General features: G+C 47.3%; 1 protein-coding gene and 1 long non-coding RNA gene across 3 annotated transcripts; one reads left to right on the top strand and one right to left on the bottom strand.

Annotated features, from left to right (window-relative positions):
- Positions 1-11,454: 11,454 nt before the first annotated feature.
- ltc4s (leukotriene C4 synthase) lies at positions 11,455-14,172 on the bottom strand. The gene is made up of 5 exons (XM_040119589.1): positions 13,753-14,172; positions 13,003-13,102; positions 12,451-12,521; positions 12,289-12,370; positions 11,455-11,808 (listed from the first exon to the last, which is right to left on the bottom strand). Exons 1-5 carry the CDS (start codon positions 13,808-13,810, stop codon positions 11,667-11,669), a joined length of 453 nt encoding a protein of 150 aa, XP_039975523.1. The 5' UTR covers positions 13,811-14,172; the 3' UTR covers positions 11,455-11,666.
- Positions 13,215-14,217, top strand: LOC120785157. Of its 2 annotated transcripts, none has more exons than XR_005706560.1 (3): positions 13,215-13,438; positions 13,740-13,842; positions 14,132-14,217. It is a non-coding gene; the product is annotated as an uncharacterized LOC120785157 (long non-coding RNA). The 2 variants fall into 2 exon arrangements; XR_005706561.1 differs by having other exon boundaries at positions 14,127-14,196.
- Positions 14,218-14,258: the final 41 nt, after the last annotated feature.

The raw sequence follows: 14,258 nt of genomic DNA, 5'->3' as shown, positions 1-14,258 counted from the left end.
GCCGGCAACAGGGGCGGGGGCTTATTTGTGCTGCGTTCAGGGACCCTCGGCGGGCTCGTCACCACAACACTTCTTTTCTTTTCTTTCCTTTTTTTAATTGAGAGAATTTTAAAACATAAAATAAACATTTTATTTGACCAGAGAGGTAACAAGGAACAGGATTAAGATGAGTCCGAAAATAAATACACGTTTTGGGCTCTTGTCAGACTGGATACACTGTACATTCTGTAAGGAACTGAAATAATATTAAGTTCTGCAGTTTGCCTTAGAATTTATCATTTTTTTGTGTCGTTTTTGTTTCAGAATATCAGTTATTGCACCGACGTATAAAACGGCAGAAAACAGTGGAGATGTCCAAGGTTCAAAACCGAAAACGGGAAGATTTGTTTATCACAAATCCTCCCATTTGTGAAGCTGGAAGCAGATGGTGGTTGGTATTTTTCCTTAAAGAATGCCTGAAAACAAGGAGTTCATTATTATATATATTAAAAATTATTAAATGTTATATTTTTTTAAAAATCACCTCTTTGGAAAACTATACCTGAAAACACCTGCACTGGCAACAATAACCTTTACAATCATTTCATGTAAGCAACGTCTATAGTTTCTCAAGTTTATTCTGAGACTGCTGAAAATGAGAACTGCATTTTTGTTTTCCAGGGTTGGTCTGGCAACACTGAAGCATCGTAACCGAGACAAAAAGTAAAAATAAAGCAAAAGAAAACAACAAAAAAAACAACACATTTTTTACTGTATGATAAAATATACATTTTTGATGATTTATCAGCAAATAAAAATATGCTCTTGTGGGTTTTTACCAAGAACTGTCACCAGAACTCCCACCTGCCCCAGAATCTCAGCTGCAAAGATTGAGAGCTGTAATTTCCCGCACGCGTGAAGGCGGCAGCGCGTCAAACTGTGACATGCGCAGTAGCGGGTCTATTGTCCGATTCAAACGGTTACCGTAACGTTGAGAGAAGCCGTGAAGTTCGAAAACTTCCCCGCGGCCGTTTGTCCTCGCCAGCAGCTCTGAAGACGGCGGCTGGAAAACCGGACAGGACGCCGGCGTCCAACCCGGCAGCTGGAAAACCGGACAGGACGCCGGCGTCCAACCCGGCAGCTCCGCCGGGCTATGCTGTCAGGCCGAGGTGGGGGGGGGCTTTACTTTATCAGAATACCAGGGCGTACGAATACTCCAGGCCCTGCGTTAAAACATTCAACGCAAGTAAAAGATTGTTAGTAGAAGCATCAGAGAAGGGACACCACTGTCCGTGCAGAATGAGCTACGTCACCTTAAAGGTGCAGCCGGTAGAGGTGGGGCCGCCAGTCTCGCATTTATCCGATACGACGCATCGACGCTTCTTTGCTGATACATTTTGTTTTCTTCGTCTGAATGTGCAAAGAAACTGAAGGTATCGAGCGGCTGTAGTGGCGTAGAAGCAAGTGGCGGAGAATGGAAATGCCAAAGTGAAGTACGAGCCCCTCAGAAGTGTACTGAGGTGCAGTACTCGAGTAAACGCCCCTGGTCGGTTTCTGCCACTGCGGCCGGCGGAGGCAGTGGCCAGTCGGTGGTCGTCAACCTTCTTCGGTGGATTCAACACCACGTCGCGCTGGTTTGCGTTTACGAGGAGGGAGCAACCCCGACGCTGAAAATCTTCTCCTGTTCTCCATTTCTCAGTGAGCATCTCTGGTTCCGCGACTCGCGGAGCACAAAGCATGATGGGTACTGGTGCTACCGTCGGCCGCGGGCTAACGTGCCCCCCCCCCCCAGCCCGTTTCCACTCGTGCTGGTGAAAGTTGCCACCAACACCGTTGTTATCAGCGCGTTGACCCGCAGCTGAACTCTCAGGTGGGAGTGTTTCCACTTCAGCCACGTCCGCAGCTGATGTCACTGTGTGTGTGTGTGTGTGTGTGTGTGTGTGTGTGTGTGTGTGTGTGTGTGTGTGTCATATGTGAAGACGATAACTCTTATTCATTCTCCAAGGTTTAGTAGGAACTACGTAATTAAAATAATAATACTAATAATAAAATCGTGACAGCATGAAAAGATTAAGAGACGATGGGCCCCTGGGCCCCGACTGGTAAACGACCCCCCCAGACTGAAACGCGGTTGCGTCGTCTCTGGTGGTTTTGTGTCTTTTTCTCACTTTGTTTGTGGTTATTTTGTGTCTTTTAGACTCTGGGACTTTCAGACAAGACTCCCTGTAAGAACAGTCGCTTCATACAGAGGCTCTGGCCCAGCGGCCCCCTGACCCCTCGGGCCCCGGGGTCGGCGTCTGGTGGGCCTGTTGGTTGATCCGGCCACGATAGAGAGTCGGTTTAAACCAGGTTTAAACCGACTCAGAGGCTCTGGCCCAGCGGCCCCCTGACCCCTCGGGCCCCGGGGTCGGCGTCTGGTGGGCCTGTTGGTTGATCCGGCCACGATAGAGAGTCGGTTTAAACCAGGTTTAAACCAGATTTATGGTTTACTGCCCGTTGAGCTCTGCAGGTTTCTGGGTTTTTCTCCTCCTGCTTCTGTTTTATCGACGTTTGCACGAGCAAACATAAAGATCATAAAACACACACACACACACACGCACAAATAAAAGTACACGAGCGGGACAAGACAACACACAACAAAGAAAGAAAGAAATACACAACGACCATGAGACACACACACAGAGTTGATCATCAGGATGTGTGAACGTCCCAGTCAGCGCGTGAGACCTTCGTGGACCTGGACGAGCGTCGGCGTTTAGACTCTGACTCGCTTCAGATTGAAGCTGCTCCACGTCCTCACAGCATCAGAGATGTTACCTGGTTTCCGTCCTGTGAACCACTGAACTCCTCGTTTACTCCACGGGCACCGTGAGTTTCAGTGTTTCTCTAAATGGAGACTACATTTCCCATCGACCCAGTGTTGTTATTCACATGGTGCAACCAGGCAGCGCGCACAAACGAGGCGAGGGTTTCCCACCACAGACCAAATCTAACCGATGAACCAGCAGCTTCAGAGCCGGGCTGAAGCTAGAATTCCTTTTTAAAGAAGTCAGTTTAGACAGCATGTTGACGGCAAGTTTTATTAACGTCTCTGCGGATGTAGCAGCTCCTACATTAGTGTTCTCCAGCAGGTGTGGAGTTTCAGGACACACTGACCGTGTCTGTGCTGATGTTTGACTGGTCCCACTCTCTGCGACTCCGCCTGGACTCCCGCCACCTGGTCGTGATCCGAATCGCGGAGTGACGGACAGAGCACGGAGGTTGCAGGACCCGTTGCTGTGAGTTTCCACAGTCTGGTTATTTTCCCGTCACCGCATCCGGACCATGGATGTATCATAAGAACTGGACTGTGGACTCAAAGAGACCGCATTTTCCCCTCTGGTCTGTAGACGCTACGCTGGGACGTCTCGCACATAAAAAAGTTTTAGGAAGAGTAGTAGTCAACCGCGTTTGCAGGTGGAGGTGTCCTGTCCACAGTTTTGAAAATGTCTCTTTTATAATCAGACGGGGGGGGGTTCACTGCAATACCACGACTGGCCTCTGGGACACATGAGCAGCAAAGCTGAGTGCTGCCTTGACACAAGAAAAAGAAGAAGAAAGGTCAAATCCTCCCAAATGTTGAATGTTAAAGAGATAAGATGTCCAGGTTTATGTGGACCTGTCAGTCAACACTGTCATGGAAACAGCCACCAACAGGCCTGAAACTAAGGCTGCGTCCCAAATCACGCCCTCATTCGCTCGTTCACTCGTTCACCTGTTCGCCCGTTCTCTCGTTCACTCGTTCACCGTTCACCCGTTCACCCCTCCCCAACTCTACAGTTTCCCCACTAGTGAGCGGTGAACTGAGATTTCAGACACCAACCGTCGTCATTTTGCGTCATCACTCACCGTAGCTCAGGATAACTTGTACAGCTATAAATCGCTGCCCGTTGCATCGTGGGATTGTTTTTGAGGGCTCTACGTAGGGGACACATTTACACGCTCGGACACTTGAAATAAAGTGCAGTAGATCGGAAGTGATGTCAGACACAGCTTTAGACACCGTTTCTGCAGACGTGTCCAAGAAGGTTTTCTTTTGATATTTCCAGACACAAAAAGGCTTTAAAATGACCCTCTGGTCAAAACCACCTGGACTTTTCAGGAAGGTGAGACGAGACAAACTATTCAAACTCTACAACATCACCTTCAGGCTACGGTGACTGTCTCTAGGTCTGGACGGAGAAACGGGCTGCCTCCCTCCCTCGGTCCCGCCTGGTGCAGACCCACACCTGACGGAGTCTGGGGGGGCTTTCATGCGACCACCAACCGGAACGTGGACCTCGGATTAAATAGCAATCAGAAAACTTGAATAAAAACCTCCCCAGCAAAGTAAATGTGTTAATCGTCTAAACCGGAGCCACAGATTTCAGGGGAAATGTATTTAGACAACAAAGACTCCACATCTTTCTTCATTTTCACTGTTTCTCTCTCAGCCGGAGGAAAACATCGTTCCTCTCCTTCTTCTTGCTTTTCTTCCTCTTGTGTTTCCCGGCGTCCTCGGTTCCCAACGACAGGCGGGCTTCGTTATCGCCAACGCTTTCCCGACTGCTGGCGATAAACGTTTCTCTCCTCCGCCAGACGTGTTTTCTTCCCGTCGGGTTGTTCTGCCAACTCAAACACCTGCCGCGTCTCGTGAGGTACGAGTTAGGACACGGAGAGAAGAATGGCCATAGAAACCCTCCACGGGCACTCCAGACTCTACATCACCATAATTCACTCCGCTAAATATCAGTTGTAGTTTTCCAACATAAGATAAAAGGAGGACGAATCATAACACAACGTAACACGACGTGAAATAACACAGCACCAGTAGTGAATCGATAGTTTAACACAACACGATAAAATGCGACATAACAAAAAATGACGCTACACGATAGGACAGGACATAGAACGACATCACATAACCTGACGTGGCAACATGTATGTAGCGGGTTGGATGCATCAAATGAAGGCGTTCAAACTAGATGCTGGTGCTTTTCATCAGCTTCATTTCTTTTTGTCCATTTTCTCAAAGTCCTCCAGGTAAGTGAGACTGTTGACACCTGGGGCCTGGACCGCGAAGCGGGTCCGGCTTAGTCTGGCTTAGTCCGGCTCTCCGGGCACAATCTGGCTGCTGGTGCTGAAATGAGACTAAGTCACAAGGAGCTGCAGAGACGCTAGAAACTGTGACTGAATCATTATGAGAACGGTCTGTAGTGTAGTGAGAGTATTTTTTCTTTTTTTGTTCTGAACAGTTTGACTGATCTGTCGCTTTACTGTAAACTCTTTTGTCCCCGTCGGGATCCTGTAGGAACGAAGACTCAGTGTTTGTAGTAGTGCTGTTAACCTGCTCCGGAGTAGCACAGGTTACCGTGGTGATGGAGCTGGTTGAAAGCGAGCCGGTTTCATGACACCGGAAAACCTGAGCGAAGCCCAAAGACCTGGATGACAACCCTGATCTGGCCTGGTGGTGCAGAGTCCTGGACTCCACTCAGAAGCCACCTCTATCTCTGCTGTTCCACCAGTGTCTGATTAATCTGCGTTTACAAACAAGATCCGATTAACAGCCACTCAGACTGGCACGTTAGCCGTGTTAAGGTAGATCAGCCAATCAGCATCGGGCTCTTAACTGGATCAGGTGAGGATATACACACTCAGTGGCCACTTTGTTAGGAACACCTTGGCGATCTAATCCAGTCCAGTACAACCGTCTATTTATACGATGCCTACTCTGCCTGACAAAGTGACTGCATGAATTTAATGCCTTTATTTCACGCGGATTATTAATTAATTACTGTCACCGACTTCACGTGAAACCTGCAGAGACATTTAGATACTAATGTTATGCTGGCAAACTGTGATGTTGGCCTCATTGTTTTCTTTCAGCTCTCTTGTACGGTGAATTCAGAGTATTCAGACCCCTTTAAACTAATTTTTTCTGTCGTCAGTCTACACTCAATACCCCATAATCACAGAGAGCAAACAGTATTTTAGAAAAAATTAAACATCAAATTGACATAAGTATTCAGACCCTTGGCTATGACATTCAGGTCCCCTCATTTCTCTTGATCGTCTTTGAGATGTTTCCGCACCCTGACTGGAGTCCACCTGTGGTAAATTCAGTCGACTGGACATGATGTGGAAAGGGACACACCCGTCTGTATAAGGTCTCACAGCTGACAACGCATGTCAGAGCAAAAACCAAGCCATGAGGTCTGAGGACCTGCCCGCAGAGCTCAGAGACAGGATTTCTCAAGAATTTCTGCTGCTTTGAAGGTTCCCAAGAGCAAAGTGGCCTCCATTATTCTTCAATGGAAGAAGGGTGGAACAACCAGGACTCTTCCTAGACTGGGTGGCCTGGCGAAGTTCCTTGGTAGGAGAGGTGACCAAGGACCTGATGGTCACTCTGGCTGAGCTCCAGAGATCCTGGATGAAGACGGGAGAAACTAGACAGAAGGAAAACCATCACTGCAGCACTCCACCAATCTGGGCTTTATGGCAGAGAGGCCTGACTGAAGCCTCTCCCCAGTGAAAGACACATGAGAGCTGCTCGGAGTTTGCAAAAAAAAGCACTGAAGGATGCTCAGACTGTGAGAAATAAGATTCTCTGGTCTGATGAAACCAGGATTGAACCGTTTGGCTTCAGTTCTCAGCATCATGTCTGGAGGAAACCAGGCACCACTCATCACCTGCCCAGTACCATCCCAACGGTGGAGCATGGTGGGGGCGGCATCGTGCCGTGGGGGTGTTTTTCAGCGGCAGGGACAAGGAGAGTGATCAGGGTTGAGGGAAAACTGAATGGAGCAAAGTACCCAGATATCCTTAATGAAAACCTGGTTCAGAGCGCCCAGGACCTCAGACTGGACCGAAGGTTCCCCTTCCAACCGGACGATGACCCTAAGCACACAGCCTAGACAACGCAGGAGGGGCTTAGGGACGACTCTGAGTGTCCTTGACCGGCCCTGACTTAAGCCCAGTCGAACATCTCTGGTGAGACCTGGAAGTGGCTGTCAAACCAAAGTCCCAATCCAACCTGACAGAGACTGAGAGGATCTGCGGAGAAGAACGGCAGAAAATCCCTAAATCCAGGTGTTTGTCAAGACCCAAGAAGACTGGAGGCTGTAACCTCGGCCTGGGTCTGAATACTTATGTCAATGTGATATTTTTTCCTTTTGAATAAATTTGCAAATATGTCTAAAATCCGGTTTTGGCAAACTGTGATGGTCTTCAGAGATCCAGGTGGTGCGGCCTCCGTCGTTCGGGTGGAGTCTCGGGCAGAAACGCAGAGCGAAGCAGCTGCTGTCGGATGGAAACTCATTCTGACGCCGGAAACAACAACTGCTGCCGTCAGCGCGTCGAGAGCCCGCTAAAAATACACACAAAGCCACATTCCACGCATGAACTGATGCGTGTGTGTATGCAACATACATCAACACGTCTGGCTGTGTGTGTGTGTGTGTGTGTGTGTGTGTGTGGGGAGGACTGTATGTTCAAGCCTCTGTGAACATGTATAATAAGAATGACTGGTTGTTTCTGTGTGTGGTAATAATGTAAAGGGTGTGTGTACGTGTTCATGGACGAGTGTGTGAGCATGCAGTACATACCTGAGTGACGTGTGTGTGTGTGTGTGTGTCCATGTGCTGTAGTTAATACAAACCGGAGCCGAGCTGCTCTATAAATAGTCTTCAGTTCGTTGTGGAGCAGATTACAGATCAGCGTGAGAAAATCCAAACACACCAACCTCGACTTGCCTCCACTCGCCCCCTGACATGTCTTAACACTCTCACGTCCACGTGTCCACGTGTCCACGTAAAGTGTGTGTAATCATTGGTCCTGTTCACACCGGCTGTCTCCTCCTACACTGTCCCTGTCTCCTAGAAATCCCATTTATATACAGCTAAACTGCAACAGCAGGACTGTCAGACCAGAGACCAGGTCCACATCCAGAGTCCTCAGTTCAGGACTGTTAAGACCGCAGACCAGAGTCCACATCCAGAGTCCCGTCTTTGGTTAAGGTTCGGGAAAGATGGAGGTTCTGGTTCAGTGTAAATAAACAGGTCGTGTCTGAAAGTCACTGTGAACTTTCTCTGTATTAAACCAGAGCAGGATCTTTCCTGAACCTGAACCTGAACCGGGTGCTGCGAGACTGTAACCAGAACCATAAACCAGTTTGATGACGCTGGATTCGCTACAGGTGGATGTTGCGCTGCAGGATCAGACGTTTTGGTGGAAAACAAAGAAGTTGTCTGTGAACATTTTAGTCCTTTACTGAAACAGTCTCATTGTGATCTCTGCACAGGAATAAACATAAAGACAGTTCACACATGACAAACAGAACATCACACAAACTATGGCAGTTTTACATTAAGTTAAGTAAAGTGAACTAGTGACGTTGCGTAGTTTGTGAGGGACCAGAGGGAGCGAGGCAGTTTTTACAGTTTAACAGATGAATAAGACACAAAGAGGACCATCGTGGAATTTATCCTCTGATTTAATGGCAGCCTGTACGATGGTCTTCAGGCTGGGGAAAGAGAAGCACGACGCGTTTCTGCACTGGCAGCCAATTCTGCCCTTCAGTTGGCCCGTCAGGCGTGCCGCAGGTGGGTCATGAATCTAGTGAATCTAGTGTCCAGCCAGATTCCCTGGTGCGGTTTAGTTGTAAATAAACTCTTCAGACTACTTCTAGGAGACGGACTAAACCCACAGTCCTCGATCTGCGTGAAGAAGTTCAGCTAAAAAAAAGAGAAGTTAGAGAAATCAAGGTGGGACCTTCCAGAGTTACAGGGTTTTTCAGCCCCACATTCCCTCTTCGTCGAATCTGTGTTTTCATTGCGACCTGTAAAAGGGGCTGCACGAGGAAACCGGAACCATAAAGAGCAGCTGAACACGGGTCTGAAAATCTCAGTGTCGAAAGTTTCATTCACCCACGACGACGCCCGGCGGTGATGTCACACGGTACTGACACGCCCTGGGGTACACCTCTACATCGCTGCCGCCAGGTGAGAAGCTAAGCCAGCGGCTACCGGTCACCGGGAGGCTCATAAAGCTTGTTAGCGAAGGAAAATAAAAATACAATCGAACCGGATGTCCACGTGCAGGGAGACGTCTGGCTAAAAGGAAACTGTGGTTTAACACACCGATGGTTTAAATGCTTTGTTTAATACCGTTCACAGGTCACACACGGATAAATAAAACAGACACACACTTCAAGAAAATAAAGAAAATATGTGCTGAACTCTGTCTGCTTGGTCTTACGTTTATCTTAGCCCTCAACCTTGTAATTCAACCCTGTTTCAGAGTTTTGCACCTTTACAGTTACTGTTCTGATCCTAACATTATAACGCATGCAACAGATACTCAGCCTGTCTAAGATCTGAGCTGTCAGCTGGACCCAGAGAGCGGGAATCTCATGTTTTTGGAGGCACTTCCAAGAAAAAAAAAATCCTGAAAGTCTAGTCAAAGCCCCGTTCAACCTGGAGGCAGCAGATCTAGTCTCGCTGCTCTTTCAACAGGTCACTTTACTGAGAGGAACCGCCAGCGTTCGGTGTTTGTAGCCGCCGTCCTCGGGGTCTGATGATCAGACGGTGGACGAAAGAGGGACAGTCGTGACATAACGTTATTCTGCAGTGAACAGTGTGCCAAACACAGAGACTTTGACACAAACATCAACATTTCAGACGTTTAAATTGGACGTATCGGCCGAGAGTCGTCTTCTCCGAACACAGAAGTTCATAAAGTTTTGATAAGGATCCTTTGAATCGTTTAGTCCAGACTGACTCATTGGACGTTTCAGACGTGGTAAAGAAATTACATGTACCTTCACTGTGGGTGCAGCTACATACAGTCATGAAGTTCAGACCGAACCTCGGCCATTTCCAACTCAACTTTACCTCAGTGCATGAATGTGTAAATGTCTGCACAAGAGATCGAATGTGTTTTTTGGGTGAACTAACCCTTTAAAATGTTACGTTTGGCTCACTGAGCTGCTTCGGACACAGGTCGACACCGTGGCGGTGAAGAACGCGCACACACACACACACACACACGCAGTGAAAACACACTACCTGTGTGTATTTCTGAGCACTGTTGTGAGCCGCTTCACTTTGTTGTGTTGTACATTTTATTTTAAATGGATAAAAACCTTTCCCCATCAGTCTACACTCAGTAACCTTTAATGACAAGCTGAAAGCATGTTTTCAGACCCTTCTTTCAGGACTTTGTAGAACCCCCGTTTGGTTTAGTCTCTTCGGGCTTTGCTCATCAGGATTTTGGACAGCTCATCTCAGTCTTCCTGGCAGATCCTCTCAGGCTCCGTCAGACTGGATGGGAAGTGCCTGGGAACTTCCATCTTCAGGTCTCTCCACAGATGTTCTGTGGGGTTTAAGTCTGGTCTTTGGCTGAGCCACTCAGGGACAGTCAGAGACTTGTCCTGAAGCCAGTCCAGCGTCGTCTTGGCTGTTTGCTTAAGGTCACTGTCCCGCTGAACGGTGAACCGTCCCCCAGCTCTGGAGCAGGTTTCCTTCAAGGACCTCTGTACTTGGCTGCATTCATCCTTCCCCCCACAGCATGATGCCGCCTCCAGCGGGACCTGGTGTTCACCAGACGTAGTGTTTGGAGTCCTGCCCAGGGAGTTCAGTTTTTGTGTCAGCGGACCAGTCAATCTTTTTCCTCCCGCTCTCAGACTCGTTTAAATGTTTTCTGAAAAACCCCCAGCAGGCTGTGATCTGTCTTTTACTCAAACCGGCCTCCAGCCTCTCTACCGTGAGGGTCTGATCGACAGAGGGCTGCTGGGATGTCGTCCTTTCAGCAGGTTCTTCCATCTCGGCGGGGGGTTTCTGAAGCTCTGTTGGAGGGACCGTTGGGTTCTCGGTCACCTCCCTGACCAAGGTTTTGTCCTTGTGGTTCCAGACTTCGTCCATGTCAGTGTAATTGATTCACTGGGCTCCTGAGAACCTTCAGAGCCTTAGAGATGGTTTTATACCTTTGACCAAAATTTGCCCTGGACCCTGAACATCTTCACCAAGGCTTAGCTGCCTGCTGCTAGAGCGCCATCTGCTGGAGAAACTTTATCAACACGCAACCACGTTCAAAAAAACCCCAATATTTTCTGAAGAAATGCAGATGTGTGTGTGACTAAAAAAGGTCGTTTGATTTGACGATGCACATTGAAAAGTGTCATCTGAAATAAAATAACTCTTTTTGTACCTATATGGAAAATAATCTGCATCTTATTTAGTATTTTTTGGTCCATGACTGAGCCCTGAAAGTTTTGTTTTCTCTAAAAAGTCAGAATATTTCAACCTGTTTCCAATAAACATCCACTGGTTTGAAGGATTTTCTAGAAATGAGACTTGATTCTCTAAACTCTTTGATTTGTAACGGACACAGACTGAAATGAGGTTTTCTACTGGTTGCTGAAGCACCTGATGATCACACCATGAGACCAGTGAATGAGTGACTTTATTTCAGGTATTGAAAAAAACAAACAAACCAAACTGCAGATATATGCACATTTTATAAATATGACTGAGAATAAGAAGAGTACTTTAGTATCACAAATGACAATAAATGTCCTGTCTTCTCCTGACGTCTGACCTTTGACCACAGCTTCTTCCATTTCTTCTCCGCCTCTTTTTCTGCTCATTTCCCTCCTGTTTTTCTCCACTTCTTCAGACCAGGTCGAGAGCGAAGCAGACCTCCTGCAGAAGGTCCACGTTCAGGTAAACTCGGCAGAACGAGAGGAAAACCCCGAGGGAGGAGAACCCGACGAGAACCCAGAGAATCTTAGCGCTGAAATACAGAGGGGCCAGACTGGAAGAGAGACAGAAAATCAGTCATGTTTAGAGGAAGGCTGAAGAAGGTTTATGCGTTTTTTGTGTAGCTTCATCACTAACAGAGACGCCCTTCATATTCATTTCATAGATTTTTATTATAAAAAACATCAATTAGAGCAGCAGCAGGCGCTTTGCCGACTCCGTTGCACCGGTTCTCTGCCCTACCTTCTTGTTCGGGCTGTACGTAGCCTGAAAGAAATACCTGCAGACACTACTCAGGGCTGAAAGGGTATTGCCTACAGTAATAAAAACCTAGGACCTAAAATCAATCAAAGACAGTGAAGCAGATCCCTGTTTGCAGTAAAAACAAAATATCTGTCAGAAAGTAGGATTAGTGCATTAAACAGGTTTTCAGAGCATTTTGTCTGAAACCAAACCTACAGCTCTGTAACTATGTTATGTATTAATTCAATCACAGCTCCATTTAAAAGACAGATGGACAGGTGGTGTCTCCTACCGTCCCTGAGCCGACTGTGAATATCCACGGAAGTAACAGAGGCGTCCGTATAGATAAAGCAAACCACAGACCGAGGACAGACCTGAAACACACAAACACTCATTCACTGCCTGGAAGTCACGGGCCTTAGTTAAACACGTGACTGTTTTTCGGTCTGATCACCTTGGCTGAAGAAGACTCCGGCCGTCCACAGGACAGTGATGAAGACCGGGAAGTACTCTGAACAGTTTGCTCTGAGCACAGGACAGGTCTGGAGTTAATGTAATCATTCACGATACAGCACCGATGAAATGATGAGTCAAAGAACTGACAACAAATCAATAATTAGAAGTATTTTAAAAGTATTTTAATGATCAACTAATCAGACTAGTTTATAGGTCACTATTCCTCCGGAGCCAGGACTTGCAGCTTTCCTCCATCTCATCTTATTCTGGGCTTCTAAATAAACCTTAAAAACCAACAGATTTCTTCTTATTTTCTAACGTGTCTAAACCTCTGGTGAGCCACAGACCATTTTGTATTGACAGAGTTCTGTTGGCCTGGCAGGACGGGGTCTGGGTCTGGGTCTGGGGGGGTGGTATCACTAGTGAAAGGAAGGTCAGGCTCTAAGTGGGTCAAAACATTGCAACACACGCTTTAAACGCCAAAATCAACGAGTGTATCAGTAGAGAACAAGGCGATTTGTTGCAGCTTTAGTTTTAAGTGCGGACTGACTGAGCTCTGAAGACTCTCTCAAACTCCGGCGGTCCGGTCGTGGCGGGCGGAGACACGGAGTACTTCCTCCTGGCGTAAATCACCTGGAGAGAGAAATAAGCTGGACACACACACACACACACACGCACAAACCAAACACCTTTATTTACAACACAGAAGTGTGTGTGGGGAGCAGAGGCAGGACTGGTCAATCAAACGGCTCAGTCCAATTGCCTATGGATTTTTATTCATATCAATAGTTCAAAACAATAAAAGGGAGGAAAACATTTTTAGATGATCCTTCAAAAGTTAAAACACAGAATTTCAGCCTGTGTTCGCCGGACGTCTCTCAGAGCTGAGATCAGCTGTCACACAGATCAAAGTTCATATTGTGTTTGCACAAAAATGCAAAGCTGATTCACAGGATGAACTCAGTACTAAAAATAACAGCAGTGAGGTAAGAATAAAATCCAATTATTGTATCTGCATTTGAAATGTTGTCGTCAGGGGTCTGGTTCTGGCTGGTTCTGGTGAGCAGATGCAGACTGAACACGACACATTAATAAACACGTCACTCATTCATCCATTCATTCGTAAAACCTGAAGTAAAAAATGACGACGACACAAACTGTATCTGAGAGTTTCAGATCTGATCTAACTTTACTAAGAGGAAACTAAAGTATCAAAGCGAACGCTGAAATACCAACTCTTCTGCGAATTTGAAAGAAGCTCAGTCAGTCTCCCCTCATATTTCCCAGCATGCTCTCTTACCTTGCTCCAGGACGGCCAGCACGGTGACGGCAGCGAGGCCGACCGCGTCCTCCAACATCTCTGCAGAGAGACGACCAGTCAGAGCCGCAGGTGAGACCGAAACACACACCAGAGCACACGGCAACCAGCGGCCAGGTGACACAGAGGGAGGGCAAACCTGCGGGGGGCGGGGCCAAATCACACTGACTCTCAATTAGCCGGGTTAATGAGTGACCTGCTGTCCATTAAACCTAATTTAACAAGGAAGAGGCAAAGATTTCCTAAAAATCTGAAAAGTAAAGTGATCTTATCTTGGGATAAATGTGGTTTTGGTTTGAACAACATCCTGACTCCTTCGTTACGGATCTTTTCACCTCTGCTCTTATTTCCTGAAGCACAGAAATGTAAAAATATCCACGATGTCAACGGAGGTGGTTGTTCGAGGCGACGCCGGGTCCACCTTGGCTGAAAGGACCAGTGTGTATAAAAACTGACATACGCGTTTACTGCTCCTCTGTCAGCTCTGT

Source organism: Xiphias gladius, chromosome 23, assembly GCF_016859285.1.
Source record: "Xiphias gladius isolate SHS-SW01 ecotype Sanya breed wild chromosome 23, ASM1685928v1, whole genome shotgun sequence".
NCBI classification, from domain to species: domain Eukaryota; kingdom Metazoa; phylum Chordata; class Actinopteri; order Istiophoriformes; family Xiphiidae; genus Xiphias; species Xiphias gladius.
The sequence above is the reverse complement of the archived record's forward strand: the minus strand, read 5'-3'. Positions and strand labels throughout refer to the sequence as shown.